Here is a 24384-nt window from a genome sequence, read left to right on the forward strand (position 1 = left end):
ACAACCACTTTAAGGGCTGGATGTGAGGCTGGAGAAGGTAAGTAGGCATTGTGTGCTGTCATATGCTTAGATCTCTATCATATAAATTCTGACAAGTACCTCTTTTTGTTAGAACAAAAAAAAAAATATGACAAGAGATCATTGTGTGCCATTTATATATTACATTTCTCATATTTCCGTTGTTTGAATAATAACATCTCATTAAAATATTTCTAAATATCTTATCCAGATCAGTTATCGAGTCACTGACACTCCTCTGAGTGATGGAAGAATGTATCCAACATTATTCCGTATGACACCAGACGACCGGGTCCGTTATGCAGCTATTTTTAAGTTATTGCAGCATTTTGGGTGGAATTGGGTTGGAATATTATCATCAGAGGATGGCAGTGGTGTTAAGGAGTCCCAAGAACTGAGTAAGATGCTGAGCCAACTTGGGATCTGCACAGATTATATCATTCCACTCATCATGAATATTGAAAATGATATTCAGAAAATAAGGACTATTAGTAAATCAACAGCTAAAGTTGTCATAGTGTGTGGGCCTTACACAAACCAATTTGATAAGCTTGCTTCTCGTATACCCTCTGTTATAGGAAATCTCACATTTTTTTTCCCACCATCATGGAGTAAACTAAGTACTGTGTATAAGAGTGACTTTAAAACAATCAACTGCAGCTTCATATTTTTATGGCCACCAATATTCAACATAGACTACAATATTTATAATTATCGCATGTTTCCTAAATGCTTATATGACCCAATACTGGAAGACATTTGGATTATCTATTTTAGGTGCCTTTCCCCAAATCTATACAAAAATGATGATTTTAAAATATTCTTTACAGATCCTTTAAAACCTTGTCCTAATTTAACAGATTGGTCATACCTATTCTATGCTTATACATCTATACCTTCCAATGCATACGCGGCTGTATATTTTCTGGCCAGTGCTCTACATGAAATGTACATGATGAAAAATAATTCTAAACAAAATAGATTCCAGCACATAGTAAGTTGGATAATAAGTGTTTATATTACTATGATTCTGTCCTATATTATATAAGAATTATGTGAATGAAGTGAGATCCTTCTTGGAGTAAATTCACGCTTGTGCGACTTCAAAATCATGTGATTTCCGTAGTGACTTTACAGTGCGACTTTGACGCGTTTTTGATGAGACTTTGGATGGGTGCAACTTTGGCTTTGATCAATGTGATTGCTTGTGCTCTACAAATTGGCATACAAGTCACATGTGTAACATGCAGGTGTGACTTTAATGCAACTTTTGAGGGCTTACATTGAAGTCTTTGACAATCAGGTTGCATGAAAGTCTGACCAAAGTAGTGCAGGAACTACTTTCAATTCACTGTGACTTTAGATTACACAGATATGCATGGGCATCTGCATGGGGAGGGCAAGGGGGGGGGGGAATTGCTGACCCCTGGAATCTTAACTTCCCCTTTAAAGTGGCTATTAAGCCACTTTATACTATCCTGTCTGGTCTGTTTAATAATCCTCTGTGCCTGTGCCCCTGTGGCTGTGTATAGGTTTTTAAAAAATAAGCCGTTCTTTGCCAGTTTTCAGAGTGCTGATCGCCGCTCACGTGACCCGCCAGCTCTCCTCTTCCTGTCTGACAGCTGCCTGCAGCAGGCGGGGCCGAGGATTCTCCACTGATGTCAGTCAGGAGGGGAGAAGGAGAGGACGACAGGAGGAGAGAGGCGGCGGGTCACGTGAGCAGCGATCAGCGCTCTGAAAACTGGTAAAAAGTGGCTTATTTTTCCCCTTTAAAAATAAATACTCACGAGTCGCAGCTTGCGGGGTAACTGACATCAGCAGCTGCGCGGATCACTGTCCTCAGCCCCAGGCCCCGGTGCTATTATTCCAGGAGAGGGGGAGCCAAGGGCAAGGAAATTGAGGAGATTTGTGGCTCTGTGCACAGAGGCATGGCATGTGACGTACTGACGTCACGTGCATGCATGCGCCGCCTGCACGAACCCAAAACGGAGAGGGTCAGCTTTGCTTTTTTTTTTTTTTTCTTCAATGGTTTTTATTGAATTTTTTAACAAGGTTAAAGAAAAGATTACAAACAATAACAGCAGTGCAGTATTAATGTAACATTCCATATAGAAAAAAGAACAATGAGAGGCATCCATATACATAGTAAACCAGTCAAGCAGATCCGTGTCGAAGGCACATCAAGGTGGTAACGACAGACAAGATATCCGAAACTCCCCCATCCCTCCCGGGACACCCCAGTGGGAACAAAAACTGCATCCCGGGGGGAATGGCAATCTACCTTCAATGAATTTTTATTAGGTAAAGGAGATACTGCATCAGAAGTGCAAAACAGTAGCATGAAGGGTGATACCACAGTAGGAGACTGGTATAAATCAGCTGTGAAGCATATTCAGCCCATTGGCATAACTAGAGCTTACCGTAGGATAGAGGGGCGATATGCGCCACAACCCTTACTAAACATGAATACTGTAGCGAAGTTCTTAACCTAGTATAAACAGCCTCATTGGCATAGATAACATCCTGGTCCTGACCCTCAGAGCCCTAGTGGTAACAACAATATCTAGGTAGCAGGGAAGTCAGGAACTGCCCTAAAAGAATAAAGATTAGATAACCCGGGGAGTGAGGAACTTCAGACCCATCTTCCCCATATATTTAGCATATACCGTGAGGGACTATACTATTAACAAAATCATAACCCCTCATTGTATGGTTCATAATAGAAAGTGATAAATAACTCAATGAAGTCAAGTAAAAGGGCCTGCTGGCCTAATGTAGTCATAGAAAGAAGACAGGGTGGAAATAAAAGAGGGTAAAGAGGGGGAGAAGAAAAGCTGCAGGAACGCTAAAGGACAGTCGGTCTCCAGGGCCGCAAACGATTAGTATTTAATTCGGGTTCACGCCGGGAACCAGAGAGATTCCCACATATGTGGCCCAAGGTTCCCAGATTCTTTCAAATTTCGCCACAGTGTTCGTAAGCACACTTACCATTTTTTCCTGGGCCATAACCCATGTGATCTTATTACGAATCTTCCGGATGGAGACAGTCGATTTTTTCCAAGCTCCCGCAATAGAGAGCTTAGTACCGAGTAAAATGTACAGGATCAACCTTTGAGTGTGTTTTGGCACCCCAGGAATTTGTTTATTAAGTAAGGCTATTTGGGGCGATTTAGGAATTCTATGGTTAGTGACCTTGTAGATCATATGAAAGATCCGATCCCAGGTGCCTCTTATACGTGGACATTCCCACCAAACATGGATCATGGATCCCCAGAGCTGACATCCCCTGAAACAAAGGGGTGAGGAGGAGGGATACATTCTGTGCAGCCTCGTTGGCACCAAGTACCAACGAGTTAGGACTTTTAAGCCAGCTTCCATTAAAGACACGCTACCTATCCCTTGAAAAGATCGGAAACATGCTCTGCCCCATTCCTCCACATCCCAAGATTCCGCCAACTCCGATTCCCAAGCCTTCATATAAGTCAATTTGTCCCGTATGGAAGCAAGTGACAGGTATATCAGAGAGATGCCCCCTCTCTGCTCCTTGGAGTTACAGCACCATACCTTGTATTCCGTGAAGGACAGGGGGGGAGTCTCCTTTGCTGAAATTGATGAAAGGAAATGGGAGATTTGATAGAAACGATATGTTTCAGATTTTGGCATTTTAAGCTTGTTTGTACAATGTGCAAGGGTGAAGGGTCCGTTTTGTGTAAAAAAATGTCCGATACGATAGAGGCCCTTGTCTAGCCACCATTGGAACGCCTTTATGTCAATCCCTGGGGTAAAGGTCGGATTGTGAAATAGATGTGATAATGGGCATATTCTAGAGGTAAGGGAGGGCAAATGCCTTAGTTTGTCCCATAAAGCGAAGGAGGACGACAGAACCGGGGACAGAACGGGAGGCCTATTTTTAGGGGAACACCAAAGAAGAAAATCCAGTGTGTAAGAGGGTACTGCCTGTCTTTCTATTTGAACCCAATCCGGCTTTTCATAGTGGGAATATACCACAGATAGTTGAGCCAGTCTGGCTGCTTGATAATAAAGCCAGAGATTGGGAACTCCTAGCCCTCCTTGTTTCCTCGGACTGTACAGAATCTTGCGAGACAATCTGTATCCCTTGCTACCCCAGATAAATTTAATGACTGAATTTTGAAAATATCGTAGCGGGGCCTTAAGAAGGGGGATCGGCAAGGCTCTGAACAGGTAAAGAATCCTGGGAAGCAGATTCATCTTTATGGCATTGATTCTACCCAACCATGACAAATGATGAAGTGACCAACCCTGCATTTCTTTACCCAAGGATTGGTAGATGTTCGTGTAATTCGCTTTGTGGAGATCCTCCAACTTGGTCGTCAGGGTAATCCCCAAATATTTAAGTTGCTTGTCATTCCAGGGGAATGCAAGTGAAGATTTTAATCTTTGAGCCTCCACATCATTGACTGAGACATTCAAAACCGATGATTTCGCCAGGTTCACCCTGAGGCCAGAGAACGCAAAGTCGTTCAACACCTTGCAAATATTTGGCAGGGAGGTGGAAGGAGAAGTTACAAACATAAGTACATCGTCTGCAAATAATGCACATTTATGTTCCTGTGGGCCGCATGACACCCCTTTTATGTCCGGATTGGTAAGGAGCGCGAGGGCCAGCGTTTCTATCACTATGGCGAATAAAAGGGGGGATAGTGGACAGCCCTGCCGTGTTCCTTTTGAAATCGGGAATGCCTGCGAGTAGAAGCCCTGGTATCTGATTTGTGCTGTCGGAGAAGAGTAGAGTGATCTGATTATTCCCAGAAAGTTATCCCCAAATCCCCAACGTTCCAAAATTGTGAATAAATACGACCATTCAACCGAGTCGAAGGCCTTTTGGAGGTCTATAGACAGAAGAATACCTTCCTGAAGACCGCTACCGTCCCACCCAGTTTGCAATATGGAAATTATATCGATAGCACGGCGCACTTGGTCTGGGCCCTGCCTCCCCGGGATGAAGCCTACTTGATCCTTATGAATATACTGGTTGATGAAAGACGCTAATCTATTGGCCAGGGTTTTAGTGAGGATTTTTAGATCGTTATTGATTAACGAGATGGGTCTATAATTCCCCACCTCACCTGGGTCCTTGTCCGGTTTCGGAATGACTGAGATAAATGCCAGGTTACTCTGCTTATCAATAGGAACCCCACCTTTGAGAGTATTAAAGAACCTCGCTAGATAGGGGGAAAGCAACTCCGAAAACGTTTTATAGTAAATGTTAGGGAAGCCATCGGGGCCAGGGCAAGAGCCCACCTTAAGGTCCTTGATTACCATTTTGATTTCTGCTACAGTGAAGTTTGCTTCCAGGATATCCCTATGTTTTGTGGAAACGCTAGGTATGGGTAAGTCCCGTAAAAAGTCATGCATATTAAGAGCATTCACAGAAGAATCAGACTTGTAAAGCCTTCCAAAGTAAGTTGAAAATTCCTCCATAATACGTTGTGGGTTTTGGGTCCTGCGACCTCCCTGTACAGAAATCTTAGGAAGAGCCTGGAGTCTAGGTCTAGGTCTAAGGTTAAGAGCCAGCATAGAGCCCGTCTTGTCCCTGAGGTGATAGAACCTGGCGCTTTGCCAGCGGAGGTGTTTTTCCGCCGAGTTGGTCAAGGCCAGATTAAGTTCGGCCCTGGCTGCATCCAGAGCCCTAGCAGACTTTGCGGTTGGGTTCTGTTTGTGACAGGAACTCAGGTTGGTAAACTGTTTTTCAAGGTTGTCTATATAAGTTCGCCTGTCTCGTTTAATGTTTGACGCAATTTGGAGAAGCTTCCCTCTGATTGTTGTTTTATGGGCCGCCCATAGTGTCGTGGGAGATATCTCATCGTTTAGGGAAAAGTATTCCGAGATCGCACTTTCGAGCTCGGTTACCCTGCATGGGTCACTCAGAATTGATTCATTCAGTCTCCACTGGAAAGGTCCCCTAGGAGCGTGGGAGCGAGACATCCTGACGGTCACCAATGAGTGGTCCGACCAGACCACATCCTTGATATCCGCTGAAGTCAGGGACGGGCGTAATGCCTGAGAAACTAACAGATGATCAATGCGGGCGAAAGTCTGGTGAGGATGAGAAAAATGGGTATAATCTTTTGCGGTTGGGTGCATTCCCCTCCAGCTATCTACCAAACCCATCTGGTTTATCAGTTTAGCAATTTGTTAGCTATGTTTTGGTGGTTTAATCCCTCGGGAGCCCGGTGGTTTAGATTTGTCCAATCCGTAATCAAAGGCAGTGTTGGATTCCCCGCCAAACACGATATGGCCCTCTAGGTGTGGCAATAGCTTTTTAAACATTTTACGGAAGAAAGCGGTTTGATTTTGATTAGGCGCATAGTATGAGACGAAGGAATATAGTTGCTCGTCAATAGTGCCCTTAATCAAGATGAATCTGCCCCCGGGATCCCCCAGCTCAGAGTGAAGAGAAAACTGGCAGGATTTGGCAAACAAAATAGCCACCCCGCGTTTTTTGTCATCCGCGTTAGCCAAATAGAACGTGGGGAATTTAGCATGCAAAAACCGAGGTTTGTAAGATTTCGGAAAGTGAGTTTCCTGGAGCATCAAGACCTCCACCCTCCTATGGTGAAAGTCCTGTAGTGCCTTCCTTCGCTTCATGGGAGAGTTCAGACCCTGCACATTATGAGTCGCAATCCTGTGGTATGGTACTGAACTTTTAGAACTAGCCATGGGGCAGAGAGTGTGAGTGCATCTGGGACACCATGTCACTTACCCGAACCCGAGGCAAGGAATTCTGCAGGGAGACTGGACCGCACAGGGGGACTTGCGTGTGGAGAAATTTCTGAAAAGTTCGATCCTGGAGACCAACTGTAGAAGGGTAATAAGAGAAAGGATGAAAAGAACACAGAAAAGATAAAGCAAAGGCAGACCTACATCCAAATAGGATGACAGTTGCCAGGTCGAGGTCTGCTGCGACCCGGCAAGTTGTAGTACTCAGTTCCTGCCCCCCAAAATGGGGAGGCTGGAAAAGATCACGAGAGAGAACCGGGATTTTCCCTCGTGATCAATGGAGGCGCCATCCGGCCACCCCGACTGGGCTCCCGCCCACATTATATATTAAAAAAGAAAAACAACAATGAAAAAACAGCCGTATAAATTAGATGGCTTAACGCATCCCATTTTCCAACAAAGGATTGAAAAACAAAATGACCGGAATCATTGTACCCCCATACGTTCCACACTAGGTAACCTAGCGTTTGCGAATGAGGTATGTATCGATCGGGTTTGTGGGAAATAATCATATCCAGGGGATATAAAAAAAAAAAAAGGGGGGGACGGGGGGGGGGGATGTTATTCAAAATTTAAAGTAGAGCAGTCAATTGGCGGATAACAAGAATTAACACAGCAACTCGCCAGACTCAGGACATGAGGAGGAAGTCATTGATGGGAGCTTGAATGCCCCAGGTGTAAAAAATGATAGGAGAGTCAGCTAAAGATGATCAGGGAGGCTTGCTGTCCTTGGAGCGTTTGAAGTTCGACTTGTGCCACAGGGGAGCAATAGGGCTAGATGGATTAGGGCGTTTGGCGGATCCAGAGCTCGAAGTGGAGGGGATTGGGTCCGATGCTTGAGGAAGCAAATGAAGGTGATGAAGTAGTTTTTCACCGTCTGAGAAGCTTGAGAAAGAGTATGTCTTGTTCTTGTAAGTAAACTTGAGTGCAAAGGGGAATGATCACCAGTATTTTAGTTCTTTCTGTGATAGAATGGTCAATAACGGTTTTAGGGTCCTCCGACGCTGGATCGTGGACGGGGCCAGGTCGGTAAATATTTGAACTGGGTGACCCTGACAGGTAAGTTGCTTAGCATTTCTAGCTCTGTTAATGATTTCTTCTTTTACTGAGAAGAAGTGGGGCTTAACCACAACATCCTTAGGATTACCATCTCTCCTGGGAGGCCCCACTGCTCTATGGGCCCTGTCCAGCTCCAATTTGTGCGCAGGAATGTCTGGAATGAGGTCCTTAATTAACCCCTGAATAGCAGTAGGAATGTCCGTGACAGAGTCAGGAAGGCCCCGCAGGCGAAAGTTATACCTGCGGGACCTGTTCTCCAGATCTTCAACTTGAAGTAATGCAGAGTCCAATTGTTCCTGTAGAGACTGTATGAGCCCTGTGTGCTGATTCGTTTTAGCTACAGTCAAGTTTGCCCTCTATTGCTTCCATTCTGTGTCCCAAATTTTGAAAGTCCATTTTCATGTCAGCTGTAATTCTGTCTGCTATTTGGTTCAAGCCCCTGTCTAATAGGGATGACATTTTGATGAGCAGGTCATTATATAATAGTGATTCCTGTCTGCCTGCACCCTCCACGGCATGCATTCCTGAGGTGATGTGAGGAGAAGCATAGGCAGGGGAGAAGGCCCCCAAAGTTCTGCTTAGAAGGGATTCTGTGGAGGCTGGGGAGGGTGTCAGCAGAAGGGGGTTACTCACTGTGTTCCCCGGGGTCATTTCCTGAAGACCCCCGATCTGCTGCGCTGTCAGAGTCTGTGCCTGTCCTCCCTCCTCCATGTTCTCACTCTGAGGCACAGGGTCCGCCATGTTGGGAGGATCGATCTCCCCCAGAGATGCCTGAAATTGAGTCAGTAGGTCCCTTCTGACCCGGTTTGCGGTCATAGGACGAGTGCCCCAGTGATGTAGCGTGACCGGCGGCGGGTCTGGAGGCAGTATGTGGCCGTTCAGCTGTGCAGGGCGCAATGGTGATCCGGTATGACCGGCTCGAGGTCATAGGACGGGTGCCTCTTATGTGTAGCGTGACCGGCGGAGGGTCCGGAGGCCGTTCGTGGCTGTTCAACTGCTCAGGGCCGATGAGTGATCTGGGATGACTGGCTCGCGGTCACAGGGCGGGTGCCGCCGATGTGTAGCGTGACCGGCGGCGGGTCCGGAGGCCGTTCGTGGCCGTGAGGCTGCTCGGGGCTGGTGAGCGATCCGGGACGACCGTCTGCGGTCCTAGGATGGTTGCTACCGCTATGTAGCGTGACCGGCAGTGGGTCTGAAGGTGGTGTTTGGCCGTTTAGCTGCCCGGGGCGGGAGAGTGAGCCGGGATGGCGCGGAGCTTCTGGCTTAAGCGGCCATCTTGGGAGCTGCTGTGCATGCGCCTCCGGGTCAGCTTTGCTTTTGCATCAGGTTTCTCAAACCTTTGAATGCCTGCACTTTATGTGATAATGACTAAGCCCCTCCCCTTCATGACATTTTTGAAAAGGGGCGGAGCATGGCTGAACTTAAAATGATGCCCCCCCATGGAAAAAGTTCTGCGTACGCTCATGCAGATATGAATGGTTCTCTTTTGGAAACAACATGGGGTGTGACTTGTCATGCAACTTTGTGGTCCAAAGTCACACAGGTGTGAATGGGGCCTTACTGTCTGGGTGATCAGGAAAACTGAAATTACCCTCTTTTTTTCTTTTTTTTTATTGATTTTTTTTACGAATTGCTTTGTATATACTATGTTAGGAGACATTCACATAGGCCAGATTCATATATATATTTTCAATGCATTTATATTATATATATTTATAATATATATTTATGTATACTTCATATACATTTCTAGTTAAGGTGTCCTTTTATGAAACAGAGAAAAGCCGTTATCCTCAGGATCACAGCTGATCTCTCGTATGTACCAGTTTATGTAGCTGAGATGAGGAGCAGAGAACATGTTCTCCACCTCACATCACAGCACACAACCGTTCTGTCCCAAATGGCCAGTTTATGAAAGTGAGATCTGAAGATTTCTCTGGTCTTTATATATACCAAGGGAAAGGGGAAGAAAAAACTGAACCTCAGGAAATCACTCAGAGCCGTATCGGCGTATGAGGGTGTGACATATAGTGTATATAGTCTAATTCCTCAAAACCAGCAGCATATAGCCTGTGGGCCAAGCAACTATTTAGAATATGAAAAAACAAAAAAAGAAAAGCAGTTGCAAAATATGGCTCCAACAAAGGTGAGGTATTTTAAACAGCAAAAAACTTTATTAGAGAAAAATAATTGAATAAAAAATTAAAGCAACAACATCAACACTATATGAAATAGTATTTACAATTAACCCACTGACATGGAGATAAAATCATGTATTGGGTCCTGTCTTGTGAAATGCCGCTGCTACGCTATGATCAGACTCCACCCACCACCCAGATGGCACATGTGGAAATCAACCTGATGATTAGGTCAAGAAATTATCGTGGAATTAACCACCCTTTTGTTTGTAAATATATGTATGTATATACAGGGGCCACTTCCAGATATGTGTAGTTACCCAGCTGGGAATAATGATCAACTTGTTGGTATAAAAGACTCAGTCCATAGTAATGCAGGGATTTCCAATGATGACCGCTGGATGCAGGGTCCTCACACCTGTGTCGGTGTAAAAGGCAATTGCTCTACCACAAGCTCACTCTGGCAAATGGATATGTAGTTATATGGCTTCACTTTCCAAAGTCTTCCAACATTATATAGACAGAGACACAGCAGTAGACACCATATAAAGCAGCACGGACGTGGCTTAAAGCAGACAGACAAACAAGCGAAGCAAGCAAACTGACAGCTTGAGGCGGTGATTCAGCGTATACGATCTGATATTGAGACAGTATCTGTGTCTGAGCAATCAGAGCACCTATAGAGTGGAATGTCCTCTGGTCTGTGGGTATAACAGTCCGGGATAGGTGACTGTGCTCACTTTTAGACACATGTGGTATATCTCAAATAATGCGATCAGCCTTTCGTGCGGTACTGCAGTATGGTCTGTTATGTAAGTACCGCCAGGGCTGACAAGTACACAGGCATAAAGCGACAGGAACAAAGCCGGTTACTGACCGTATAAGTCGTGTAAGTCCATATGGTTTGCGCTGCGCACAGTCTGTCAGTAGCTAGAGGATCAATCCATGGGCAGGTCCGGCCGTGGTGGATCCGTTGAGGGAGCAAGCCGTGATGTCCGCCAGAGGGTGTGGGAGCTTACCACCTACCAAGTAGTGTTTGGGCGCCAAGCAGCCAGTCCGTGTAAGCGGTCGGTGTCCCAAGCAGGGTGGAGGGTGGAGTCCGTGAGCGTAGCAGCGTGTGACGTCGACGCGTTTCGCGTGACGCAGCACGCTTCTTCTGGTCTTTACCCTGAACTATCTCCATCCCAGATTCTCAAACTCTGAAGTGAAGAATCTGGGAGAGCAGCTAGTGCGAATGGATGAAGACGTCTTTCTTCCTATATATCAGCACCAGTAGTTTAAATATGTATATAAGCAATGTATATACAGTTTCTCACAAAAGGGAGTACACCCCTCACATTTTTGTAAATATTTTATTACATCTTTTCATGTGATAACACTGAAGAAATGACACTTTGCTACATTGTAAAGTAGTGAGTGTACAGCTTGTATAACAGTGTAAATTTGCTGTCCCCTCAAAATAACTCAACACACAGCCATTAATGTCTAAACCGCTGGCAACAAAAGTGAGTACACATCGAAGAGATTATGTCCAAATTGGGCCCAAAGTGTCAATAGTTTGTGCGGCCACAATTATTTTCCAGCACTGCCTTAACCCTCTTGGGCATGGAGTTCATCAGAGCTTCACAGGTTGACACTGGAGTCCTCTTCCACTCCTCCATGATGACATCACAGAGCTGGTGGATGTTAGAGACCTTGGGCTCCTCCACCGTCCGTTTGAAGATCCCCCACAGATGCTCAATAGGGTTTAGGTCTGGAGACATGCTTGGCCAGTCCATTACCTTTACCCTCAGCTTCTTTAGCAAGGCAGTGGTCGTCTTGGAGGTGTGTTTGGGGTCTTTATTTTGGAATACTGCCCTGTGGCCCAGTCTCCGAAGGGAGGGGATCATGCTCTGCTTCAGTATGTCACAGTACATGTTGGCATTTATGGTTCCCTCAATGAACTGTAGCTCCCCAGTGCCGGCAGCACTCATGCAGCCCCAGACCATGACACTCCCATCACCATGCTTAACTGTAGGCAAGACACAATTATCTTTGTACTCCTCACCGGATTGACGCCACACACACTTGACACCATCTGAACCAAATAAGTCTATCTTGGTCTTATCAGACCACAGGATATGGCTCAAGTAATCCATGTCCTTAGTCTGCTTGTCTTCAGAAAACTGTTTGTGGGCTTTCTTGTGCATCATCTTTAGAAGAGGCTTCTTTCTGGGATGACAGCCATGCAGACCAATTTGATGCAGTGTGCAGCGTATGGTCTGAGCACTGCCAGGCTGACCCCCCCCAACCCTTCAACCTCTGCAGCAATGCTGGCAGCACTCATATGTCTATTTCCTAAAGACAACCTCTGGATATGACGCTGATCACGTGCAGTCAACTTGTTTGGTCCACCATAGCGAGGCCTGTTCTGAGTGGAACCGCTGAATGGTCTGCAGCGCAGCTCAGTTTCAGGGTCTTGGCAATCTTATTTTAGCCTAGGCCATCTTTATGTAGAGCATCAATTCTTTTTTTCGGATCCTCAGAGAGTTCTTTGCCATGAGGTGCCATGTTGAACTTCCAGGGACCAGTATGAGAGAGTGAGAGCGATAACACCAAATTTACCACACCTGCTCCCCATTCACACCTGAGACCTTGTAACACTAACGAGTCACATGACACCGGGGAGGGAAAATGGCAATAGGGCCCAATTTGGACATTGTCACTTTGGGGTGTACTCACTTTTGTTGCCAGCGGTTTAGACATTAATGGCTGTGTGTTGAGTTATTTTGAGGGGACAGCAGATTTACACTGTTATACAAGCTGTACACTCACTACTTTACATTGTAGCAAAGTGTCATTACTTCAGCGTTGTCACATGAAAAGGTATAATAAAGTATTTACAAAAATGTTAGGGGTGTACAGTATATATACACAGAACAAAATTATAAATGCAACACTTTTGTTTTTGCCCTCATTTTTCATGAGCTGAACTCAAAGATCAAAGACTTTTTCTATGTACACAAAAGGCCCTATTTCTCTTAAATATTGTTCACAAATCTGTCTAGATCTGTTTTAGTGAGCACTTCTCCTTTGCTGAGATAATCCATCCACCTCAAAGGTGTGGCATATCAAGATGCTGATTATACAGCATGATTATTGCACCAGGTGTGCCTTAGGTTGGCCACAATAAAAGGCCACTCTAAAATGTGCAGTTTTATCACACAGCACAAAGCCACAGATGTCGCAAGTTTTGAGGGAGTGTGCAATTGGCATGCTGACTGCAGGAATGTCCACCATGGCTGTTGCTCGTGAATTAAATGTTCATTTCTCTACCATAAGTCATCTCCAAAGGCGTTCCAGAGAATTTGGCAGTACATCCAACCGGCCTCACAACCACAGACAACGTGCAACCACACCAGCCCAGGTCCCCCACATCCAGCATCTTCACCTCCAAGATCATCTGAGACCAGCCACCCGGACAGCTGCTGCAACAATCGGTTTGCATAACCAAAGATTTTCTGCACCCATTGTCAGAAACCATCTCAGGGAGGCTCATCTGCATGCTTGTCGTCCTCATCGGGGTCTCGACCTGACTGCAGTTCATTATCGTAACTGACTTGAGTGGGCAAATGCTCACATTCCATGGCGTCCAGCACTTTGGAGAGGTGTTCTCTTCACGGATGAATTTCTTAGATCTTTGAGTTCAGCTCATGAAAAATGGGGGCAAAAACAAGTGTTGCATTTATAATTTTGTTCAGTATGTACAGTATCTCACAAAAGTGAGTACACCCCTCACATTTTTGTAAATATTTTATTATATCTTTACATGTGACAACACTGTCATACCCTCCACACTCATCCCCTGTACATAGTGCCCTCTGTCATATACTCTACACTCCTCTCCTGTACATACCTCCCACTGTCATACCCCTCTCACTCATCTGCTGTACATAATGCCCTCTCTCATACCCTCTTCACTCATCTCCTGTACATACTGCCCTCTGTCATACCCTCCACACTCCTCTCCTGTACATACTGCCCTCTGTCATACCCTCCACACTCCTCTCCTGTACATACTGCCCTCTGTCATACCCTCTTCACTCATCTCCTGTACATACTGCCCTTTGTCATACCCTCCACACTCCTCTCCTGTACATACTGCCCTCTGTCATACCCTCCACACTCCTCTCCTGTACATACTGCCCTCTGTCATACCCTCCACACTCCTCTCCTGTACATACTGCCCTCTGTCATACCCTCCACACTCATCTCCTGTACATACTGCCCTCTGTCATACCCTCCACACTCATCTCCTGTACATACTGCCCTCTGTCATACCCTCCACACTCATCTCCTGTACATACTGCCCTCTGTCATACCCTCCACACTCCTCTCCTGTACATACTACCCACTGTCATACCCTCCTCACTCATCTTCTGTACATACTGCCCTCTGTCATACCCTCCACACTCCTCTCCTGTACATACTGCCCTCTGTTGTACCCTCTGCACCCATCTTCCACACATACTGCTCACCTTCATAACCTCCACACTCTTCTCCTACCCTTCATTGTGGAAATACTCTCACCCAACAGGGTGGCCTCACAGTGGCCCTGGGTAACCTCTGACACACCAAGCTTCTTGGAGGCTTCCAGGGACACCTCTGCTGTCTTAGACACTGTTGCCAGGGGAGATAATACATCCTGCTCAGTGGTCACCCCTGCCACATTCACCTCAGCATTTAGTCTACATGACATAGGTATATTCCCAGTAGCAGTAAACTTCACATTGATCAGTAATCAATATCACATATGCACCAGCAACTTTACCTCTTGCATCATCACTAAACAGCACATTGTAAAGAGGCAAGTGTCTCTCAATGTACCATTCAGCGGGTCTCTAAACTGGAGGTCACTCCTAGTTCACAGTGGACAGTCATTCTCTTTAATCACTGGATTGCCAATTTCAGCATTTGAGTCATGATGAACAAGAGTTTTCCCCATGTGTTGGATCTGGAACTACTCTGCCATGTCCTTTGCATTACTTTAACATGCTATTTCACCCAGGTGGCCATAGAATGAAACTACAGCAGGCATCTCAAGCTATTTGACACCCCATGTAGTCTCAAAGGAACTTCCTCACTGTTGCCAGGTGTGACAGCAGACATTTTACATATGAGACTGGGCTTGCAAGTAAAGTCTCTTTTTATCTCCAGCTATATTCCAAAACCTGGGTTTAGTCATGATATCCTACCCCAATTGATCACATTCCAAGCATAGTACCAGATGGCTGCTTACTAAAAAGTTTCCCTCCTGGTGACGCCCAACAAGTAGAGTGGGATGCTGAGCCACATCTCCCCTGAAGCTCCTCCTTCCTGGCAAGACATTTTCACTCATTGCCATTAGAGATGACTCTCAGCTGAATCTTGCTGGCTCTTTTATGCATGCTGAATTTTTTTTTCCTCTTTACTTTGCCTCCATCATATGTAGTCAACATCTTTATCATACAGTCAGCAGGCCTGACTTCATCAGCATTGCTACGGGCAACCACACTCTTCTTAAACTTCTGGTCAGCCTCCTGCTCTTTCCTGGCACTCAGAGTAGGCTTCCCAAATGCCTGGCCATGTCCCCTTGTGTTGTAATTCAGATTAAAAGGCACTTGGAGACAGCATGCCCCCACTTACTGCACCGCAAACAACACACTTGCCTCTGTGTCTTGTCTGGGCTTTCCAAACTGAACCCACTTGCAAGCTGAGGACTCTGTACATTGATAGTTGGTATACTTGCACCAGCATTGCCAAGGTCAACAGCATGTACCATATTTTTCGCCGTATAAGACGCACCAGCATATAAGACGCACCCAATTTTAAAGGCGGAAAATCTAGAAAAAAAAGATTCTGAAAAAAAAAAAAAGTAAAATATTTTATATCAACAGGTGATGGTATAGGCATGGTACAGGCATGGCACAGGTGAGGGTATAGGCATGGCACAAGTGATGGTATAGGCATGACACAGGTGAGGGTATAGGCATGGCACAGGTGTTGGTACAGGCATGGCACAGGTGATGGTTTAGGCATGGCACAGGTGATGTTTTAGGCATGGCACAGGTGATGGTACAGGCATGGCACAGGTCGGCTTCAATCACTTACCTGCTCTCCTGGGCTGCCTGCGAGACGTCCACGGCGCTGCTCCTCTCCTCTCGTCCTCTTCTTCTGACGGCGGCGGGATTCCGGGAACCGTCCACGGCGCTGCTCCTCTCGTCCTCTTCTGTCTTCTTTGACGGCGGCTCTCTCGGTCTTCCGATCGGTCCAGCGGGAAGGAGATCGGGCACCGCCCCCATTGCGACGTCAGCAGGCAAAATGTGTATTTGTCGTTTAAGATGCACCAACTTCCCCCCCCCCCCCCCCCCCCAGTTTTGGGGAAGAAAAAGTGAGTCTTATACGGCGAAAAATACGGTACCTCCTGGATATGAACAGCCACTGGCACTGAGAGCTGGCCTGCCTTCCTCCATAGCTGGGGTTACTGTTCCCAACAGATGTTGACACTATTCCACAGCAGATTCTGAAGCAGGAGGATTCTCTTGATGGCCACCTTCGGGGCTTGAACAGGTGAAGACAAGACACGGAGGCAAGTTTATCAGACATGCAATAAATGTATAGAAATTGTTTTACTTTTGGAAAAAGCAATTGGCTATGTCCTTTATTATTGGTTTATTTAAAATGTTTTAGAGATTACATCACACCAAAAAAATTGCATGTATAAATTATATACAAACATAACTTCAACCACTCAACAACTCAGCTTTTGTAGCTCAAGCTGTATCAAAAATAGTCATGAATCAAATAATAGCTTGTCCCCTTTTTAACCACTTGCCGACCGCCCACTGCAGCAGGCTGGCTCGGCTGCGCGAAACAACGTAATACTACGTCGGTCACGTGGTGCTGCGGGATGCTCCCGCCCCCACTCAGCAGCGGGGACTCCGATGCATGGGGCAGATGGCTCTGATTGCTGCTGGGTACCCGCGATCGCTCCCCGCTGTGAGAGAAGAACGGTCAGCTGTTGTAAACACAGCCGACCGTTCTTCTCTTTCAAATGATCACAGAGCGCCTGTGATCCTTCTATGTAGGATCACAGGTCTCTATGGTCATTTCACAAGACCACCCCCCCAAAGTTATAATCACTTCCCTAGGCTCACACTTAACCCTTTGATCACCCCCTAGGGTAATCCCTTCCCTGCCAGTGTTATTATAGTAACAGTGCATATTTTTAGCACTGATTACTGTAGTAATGTCACTGGTCCCCCCAAAAGTGTCAAAAAGGTCAGTTGGGGGTTCGATCTGTCCGCCGCAATGTCACAGTCCCGCTAAAAATCGCAGATCGCCGCCATTACCAGTAAAAAAATAAATAAATAAATAAAAATACCATAAATCTTTCACCTAGTTCGTAGACGCAACAACTTTTGCGCAAACCAACCAAAATACACTTATCGGGATTTTTTTTTGCCAAAAATATGTACAGTGGGGATTGAAAGTTTGGGCACCCCAGGTAAAAATTTGTATTAATGTGCATAAAGAAGCCAAGGAAAGATGGAAAAATCTCCAAAAGGCATCAAATTACAGATTAGACATTCTTATAATATGTCAACAAAAGTTTTTATTTCCATCATTGACACTTTCAAAATTACAGAAAACAAAAAAAATGGTGTCTGAAAAAGTTTGGGTACCCTGCAGAATTTATAGCATGCACTGCCCCCTTTGCAAGGCTGAGACCTGCCAGTGTCATGGATTGTTCTCAATCATCGTCTGGGAAGACCAGGTGATGTCAATCTCAAAGGTTTTAAATGCCCAGTCTCATCTGACCTTGCCCCAACAATCAGCACCATGGGATCTTCTAAGCAGTTGTCTAGAAAACTGAAACTGAAAATAGTTGACACTCACAAAGCTGGAGAAGGCTATAGGAAGATAGCAAAGCATTTTCAGATGTCAATATCCTCTGTTCAGAATGTAATTAGGAAATGGCAGTCATCAGGAACAGTGGAAGTTAAAGCAAGATCTGGAAGACCAAGAAAAATATCAGACAGAACAGCTCGCAGGATTGTGAGAAAAACAATTCAAAACCCACGTTTGACTGCACGATCCCTCCAGAAAGATCTGGCAGACACTGGAGTTGTGGTACACTATTCCAATATAAAGAGATACTTGTACAAATATGGTCTTCATGGAAGAGTCATCAGAAGAAAACCTCTTCTATGTCCTCACCACAAAAATCAGCGTTTGAACTTTGCAAATGAACATATAGACAAGCCTGATGCATTTTGGAAACAAGTTCTGTGGACCGATGAGGTTAAAATTTAACTTTTTAGCCGGAATGAGCAAAAGTACATTTGGAGAAGAAGGGGCACAGAATTTAATGAAAAGAACCTCTGTCCAACTGTTAAGCATGGGGGTGGATCAATCATGCTTTGGGGTTGTATTGCAGCCAGTGGCACAGGGAACATCTCACGAGTAGAAGGAAAAATGGATTCAATAAAATTTCAGCAAATTTTGGATGGTAACTTGATGCCATCTGTGAAAAAGCTGAAGTTAAAGAGAGGATGGCTTCTACAAATGGATAATGATCCTAAACACACCTCAAAATACACGGGGGATTACATCAAGAGGCGTAAACTGAAGGTTTTGCCATGGCCTTCACAATCTCCTGACCTCAACATAATTGAAAATCTATGAATAGACCTTAAAAGAGCAGTGCGTGACAGACAGCCCAGAAATCTCAAAGAACTGGAAGACTTTTGTAAGGAAGAATGGGCAAAGATACCTCAAACAAGAATTGAAAGACTCTTGGCTGGCTACAAAAAGCGTTTACAAGCTGTGATACTTGCCAATGGGGGCAGTACAAGATATTTACTCTGCAGGGTGCCCAAACTTTTGCAGACACCATTTTTTTGTTTTCTGTTATTTTGGAAGTGTAAATGATGGAAATAAAATCTAACTTTTGTTGACAAATTATAAGAATGTCTAATCTGTAATTTGATGCCTTTTGGAGATTTTTCCATCTTTCCTTGGCTTCTTTATGCACATTAATACAAATTATTACCTAGGGTGCCCAAACTTTAGATCCCCACTGTAGCAGAATACAAATTGGCCTAAAATGATGAAAAAATTAGATTTTTACTTTTTTTTTTTTCGGGAATGTTATATAGCAGAATGTGAAAAATATTTTTTTCCGAATTCTCGCTCTTTTTGTGTTTATAGCACAAAAAATAGAAATTGCAGAGGTGATAAATACCACCAAAAGAAAGTTCTATTTGTGGGGAAAAAGGACATCAATTTTATTTGGGTACAGCGTCGCACAACCGCGCAATTTTCCATTAAAGTAACACAGTGCTGAATCACGAAAAATGGCCTGGTCATTAACCTCCCTGGCGGTATGATTATGTCAGGAATTATGTACCAAAAGCGGTACAATTTTTTGCATGGAAATTTGGCGTTATGTATTATAGGCCTACAATTCTTAGCAATTACTGACTTAAACCTGACCAAAACAAGACTCTAGTAGACATCCCAGATGTGATAAATTTGAAGCACAAACGCATGAATTATAATCTAATCAATAATATAATTTTATTATATAATACAGTATATAATATAATATATAACAGGGGACTTCAAACTATGGCCCTCCAGTTGTTTAGAAACTACAATTCCCATCATGCCTAGTCCTGTCTGTGAATGCCAGAGTTTTACAATGCCTCATGGGATGTGTAGTTCCACAACAGCTGGAGGGCCGTAGTTTGAGGATCCCTGATATATAATATAATATATATATATATATATATATATATATATATTATATTACATAATATAATAAAATTATATTATTGATTAGATTATAATTCATGCGTTATATATATATGTGTGTGTGTATATATATATGTATAAATATATATATGTGTGTGTGTGTGTATATATATATATAATATAATATAAATGTTATGTGTTTGTGTTTTGTGCAACATTTGAATTTCCCTCCCAGTTCCGCTCCCATGCACCATTGCTGCTGCAGGGAATGGAACCAGGAAGTCATCATACCGACGGACGAGCGGCGAGGATCTCGGCTGGCAATCACAGCAATGGGAGATCATCGCTGGATCGCCAGGAGAAGGTAAGGGACACCGCTGCATGCCCTGCACATCTACCGCGAGCGTGACTCGGGGATACCGATCCTAGCATAAAAAATCCACCCCGAGTCACGCTCGGGGATACCGCTAAGGGGGTTAAGGGGGCAAATCCTTCTGGTCCAGAACTGGTTAATAAAGGTCACCCACCACATAAGAAAGGCCACGACAAGGGTGGCAGGGTGGGGAGCTCCACCCTTGATGACTTCCTGAGGCGACTGGCACCTAGCCCCTGTCGGAACCCCTTTATATAGGGACCTCAAAGGGCTCTAAAACTTTCTAAGGTCAGGTGACCGAGATACAAGACTCCCGTAATATGACAGTCACAAGCCCACCACCCCTCACCAATGTATTTGGGCGCCTTGAAACTGCTGCTGCTTCAAGCTCATGAGGATAAGGGAGGCCTTGAAACCCATTCCCCTTTTCCTTTACATTGGATTGAAAGCAGCTATTCACAGACATGCAAAAAATTTACAGAAATAATTTTACTTTTGGAAAAAGCAATGGGCCATGGCCTTTATTATTGGTTTATTTACATGTCAGGGAAATCATCATTTATATACAGTTATAACATCCCGTCTTAACCCTTCCCCCAGGACAGTGATTGATCATGCCTACATACAAGCTTTATTGTATCACTTCCTGAAGGGGTTTCACATGCTTAATGCAAACAGTAGTTTATTCATATAGTGTAGTCATATGAGCCATTTCCCTGCTCTTACAAGACATGTGAGACAGTATATACCGACGTCATGCAGTTATAGTAAGCTTTTGTTAGCAAGACAACGTGAAAAATTTGATCACTAGTAGCTCTAGGAAAACTAAGCATATGTATAAATCCTTCTAAGCATACATTATTATAATACATATATTAATTATGAAACATTCATAATTTCTTTAACACTACATTATTTTAAGCATTACATCACATTAATAAAAACGTATGAATAAATTACATACAAACATAACTTTAACCACTCAACAACTCAGCTTTTTTTTTAGCTCCAGCTGTATTAAAAATCCCCTTAAATAAAATCATATCAAATGATATCTTGTCCCCCAAAAAAACACCCTCTAGATCCCGGCGGCAAAAAGAAAAGACATTCCCTAAAGATAAACCCTTTTTCCAACATCCTAAATAATTTGTTTAGGAATTTTCTCAAATGGTTTCAACATAGCAGAATTTATCCAAACCAAATGAGGGATAATCGTGGAGAAAACAATGATAGTACTGGGAGATAATACTTTAAATTGCTGAATTGATGTACACATGTAAAAGATTAAATCTAAAGTCTTCCTTTTTCCCAATGTCATTACCACCTAAATGGATGATTGAAATATCTGAGAGCATGGGCATCCGCAGAACTTTTTCCATAACTTTTAGTCATTATTACATAAAGCACAGGCATTCAAAGGTTTGAGAAACCTGATGCAAAAGCAAAGCTGGCCCTCTCTGTTTTGGGTTCATGCAGGCGGCGCATGCATGCACTTGACGTCAGTATGTGCTGTGACGTCACATGCTTTGCTTCTGTGCACGGTGGCCACAAATCTCCTTAATTTTCTTGCCCCCGGGCTCCCCCTTTCCTGAAATTATAGCAGCAGGGCCTGGGGCTGAGGACAGCTGTGGTCCGCATGGCTGCTGATGTCAGTTATATGTCAGTATTTTTTTTTAAAGGGGAAAAATAAGCCGCTCTTTACCAGTTTTCAGGGTGCTGATCACCGCTCACGTGACCCGCTGCCTCTCTCCTACTCTCCTCCTTCCCCTCCTTCTCCCCTCCTGACTGACGTCAGCGGGGAATCCTCTGCCCCACCAGCTGCAGGCAGCTGTCAGACTGGGAGAGGAGAGAGACGATGGGTCACGTGAGTGGCGATCAGCGCTTTGAAAACTGGTAAAGAACGGCTTATTTTTTTAAAACACATACACAGACACAGGGGCACAGGCACACAGGATTATTAAACAGACCAGACAGGATAGTATGAAGTGGCTTAACAACCACTTTTTTTTAAAGGGGAAGTTGAGATTCCAGGGGGGGGGGACTTGCCCCCCCTTGTCCCCCCATGTGGACACCCATGTCTGAGAGTAGCCAATCATATGACAAGTGCATCAAGTCCTCCCAAGGCATACCAGCTTACCAAAAAAGACGAAAAAGCAGCAGGTCCAAATCCAAATTTTCCATGTAGATCCTACAAGCTGCTCTTTGTTTGGTTCATAACATATAGGGATGTCAGACAATCCAAACATTCCATTATTTGTCTCAAATTCAAAAAGACAAAGCAGGCCTAATATACGACTTTTATCCACCTATTTTTTTAACTACTGCAGAATCTAAATAGATTTTGACTGCCTCTGTTGCAGCCCCTATACGGAATGAATAAGATGAAATTGGGAAATTTCCTAGCTGGAGAAACCGTAAACCTTTTTTAAGTACTTTAATAAACTGGAATTTTGTTGAAGGTAAACCATTTGCGTGAATAAACAAAAACTAGCCAATAGGAGGCCTCAACGTAAGATATTGCCTTAATAGTAAAACAGGACGAATATTAGTGTCTGCGCAGGAATATAGTGTAACCCAAGATCTTTTACCTAACTGGTCAGTTTTTGACAGCCTGATAAATATTTTAGCTTTATTATTCCATAATATAATATCTTAAAAATCGTAGTCCGCATTAACCATTTGAGAGAACAATTTCAGATATATGCAAAGCAGCAAAACAAAAATTAATAGAAAAAAAATGTGCTAAATAGACTTGCTTCAAAAAGAGAGAAGCGAATGTCTTTTGTAAAACTGCGGAGTAATAGGAAATCTGCCATCTGCTGAAAAGTTAGATTTCTTATAGCCTTTCATGGCTTGACGTACCGAGAAGAAACGAAAGCATGATGGTAAGTCGTTTGAGAAAAAAGGAGATTCCGAAATAAAATTTGTTAATATGAGACCATGAATATTTTTTGGGCATTAATGAATTTAGCAACAAGAGCACTAAGTTTTCCAAAAATGACAATAAAGATGTATTATGTTCATTAAGGAACATTAGCCATAAAAACCAAGCAGAGGCATATCCAAACCAAGTAGAAGGAGTCAATGATTTCCAGATGATATTACATAACAAATGATATTCCATAGCTGCTGAAGGCATGAGGTTCCACATCTGTCTGCATCCAGCATGAGCTCAAAAAACTACATCTGGAATCGAGAGATCATCTGCCTGAATATTACTTTTACCTCGAATATACTTTGCCTTAACCCAAATATTCAGAGTAAGGCATTTATACATAAAAAGTAATTTATTAACTGGTGGCGATTTTGAGGTCAAACAATTAAACGCATACCTCTGTTGACTGTACTGAACAGAAATTTTCTAATGTGAAAACTCCCCCAAACTACAATGGCAACTAGTAAGAGGCATGGCAAGTTTTTTGAAGTTGTACATTTTTGTAATTTTTTTTGGAAAATATGAAATTAATTAAATTATTATTATTCTTTTTTTTTCTTAATTCCATTGAGTCACCGCACTCCCAAAAATGTGTTGCTCAACAGTTACATTCATGGAAATTCTAAGATTTCTCATGTATAACAGAGAATGATGTCTCCAGTCTATGATAACAAGGAATCGTTAGAATCTACTCACACTCCTACACCACTTTCGAGGGGTACAAGTTCACACACTTCTAATTTGTCCTTCATCACAAATTTGCACATTTTTGACCTTGTTTTATTAGTGGCCTATTGTCCCCAAGTCATCAGCAGCTTTTTTAAGGGGATCACATGGAGCAATAAAAGGGAGAACATAATGGGAAATACAGTAAAACATACGGTGTTTGTACAAATTAATAACCAAAAAAAATAGTATATCAGGGGAGAATTGGAAGTTATTAACCTCACCCCAAATTCACTGACCACTGATGTCATCTCAGTTACTCCCTACTAGTAGAATTGACAAGTCTGAACTTATTTGGTAGACGGTTATGTTTCAATATGTGTTTACCAATAAATTGTAAAACAAAAAACACTGTTATTGGGTGCTCTATCAGGCTGGAAAGGCTTTTCTACTCCAGATACTACAGACTATTGATATTAAACCCAGTTCAAAATTACAATAGGAATATAAAAAGAAATCCGATAAGATTCCAACTCAGACCCAACCCAAGTGTAGAGTTACTGTATTTGTTAGATGAATGGTGGAGGAGATGGAGAATATGGCCTTAGGATTTATCCCATGAAAATTGATGGTTGAACAATATTAAGCCCTTTGAA

General features: G+C 43.6%; 1 protein-coding gene across 1 annotated transcript in view; it reads left to right on the forward strand.

The window, feature by feature from the left end:
• Window positions 1-271: 271 nt before the first annotated feature.
• The window catches only part of LOC309550338 (vomeronasal type-2 receptor 26-like), a gene marked incomplete at both ends in the record, with an annotated part of 42565 nt that continues 18452 nt past the window's right edge, over window positions 272-24384 (forward strand). The window contains one exon of the mRNA XM_082250735.1: window positions 272-1012. Within this exon, the coding sequence (XP_082106861.1) occupies window positions 272-1012 (741 nt within the window). The remainder of the gene's footprint in view (window positions 1013-24384) is intronic.

The sequence above is a fragment of the Pelophylax lessonae genome (assembly GCF_965119305.1).
Source record: "Pelophylax lessonae genome assembly, chromosome: 1".
Lineage (NCBI taxonomy): Eukaryota > Metazoa > Chordata > Amphibia > Anura > Ranidae > Pelophylax > Pelophylax lessonae.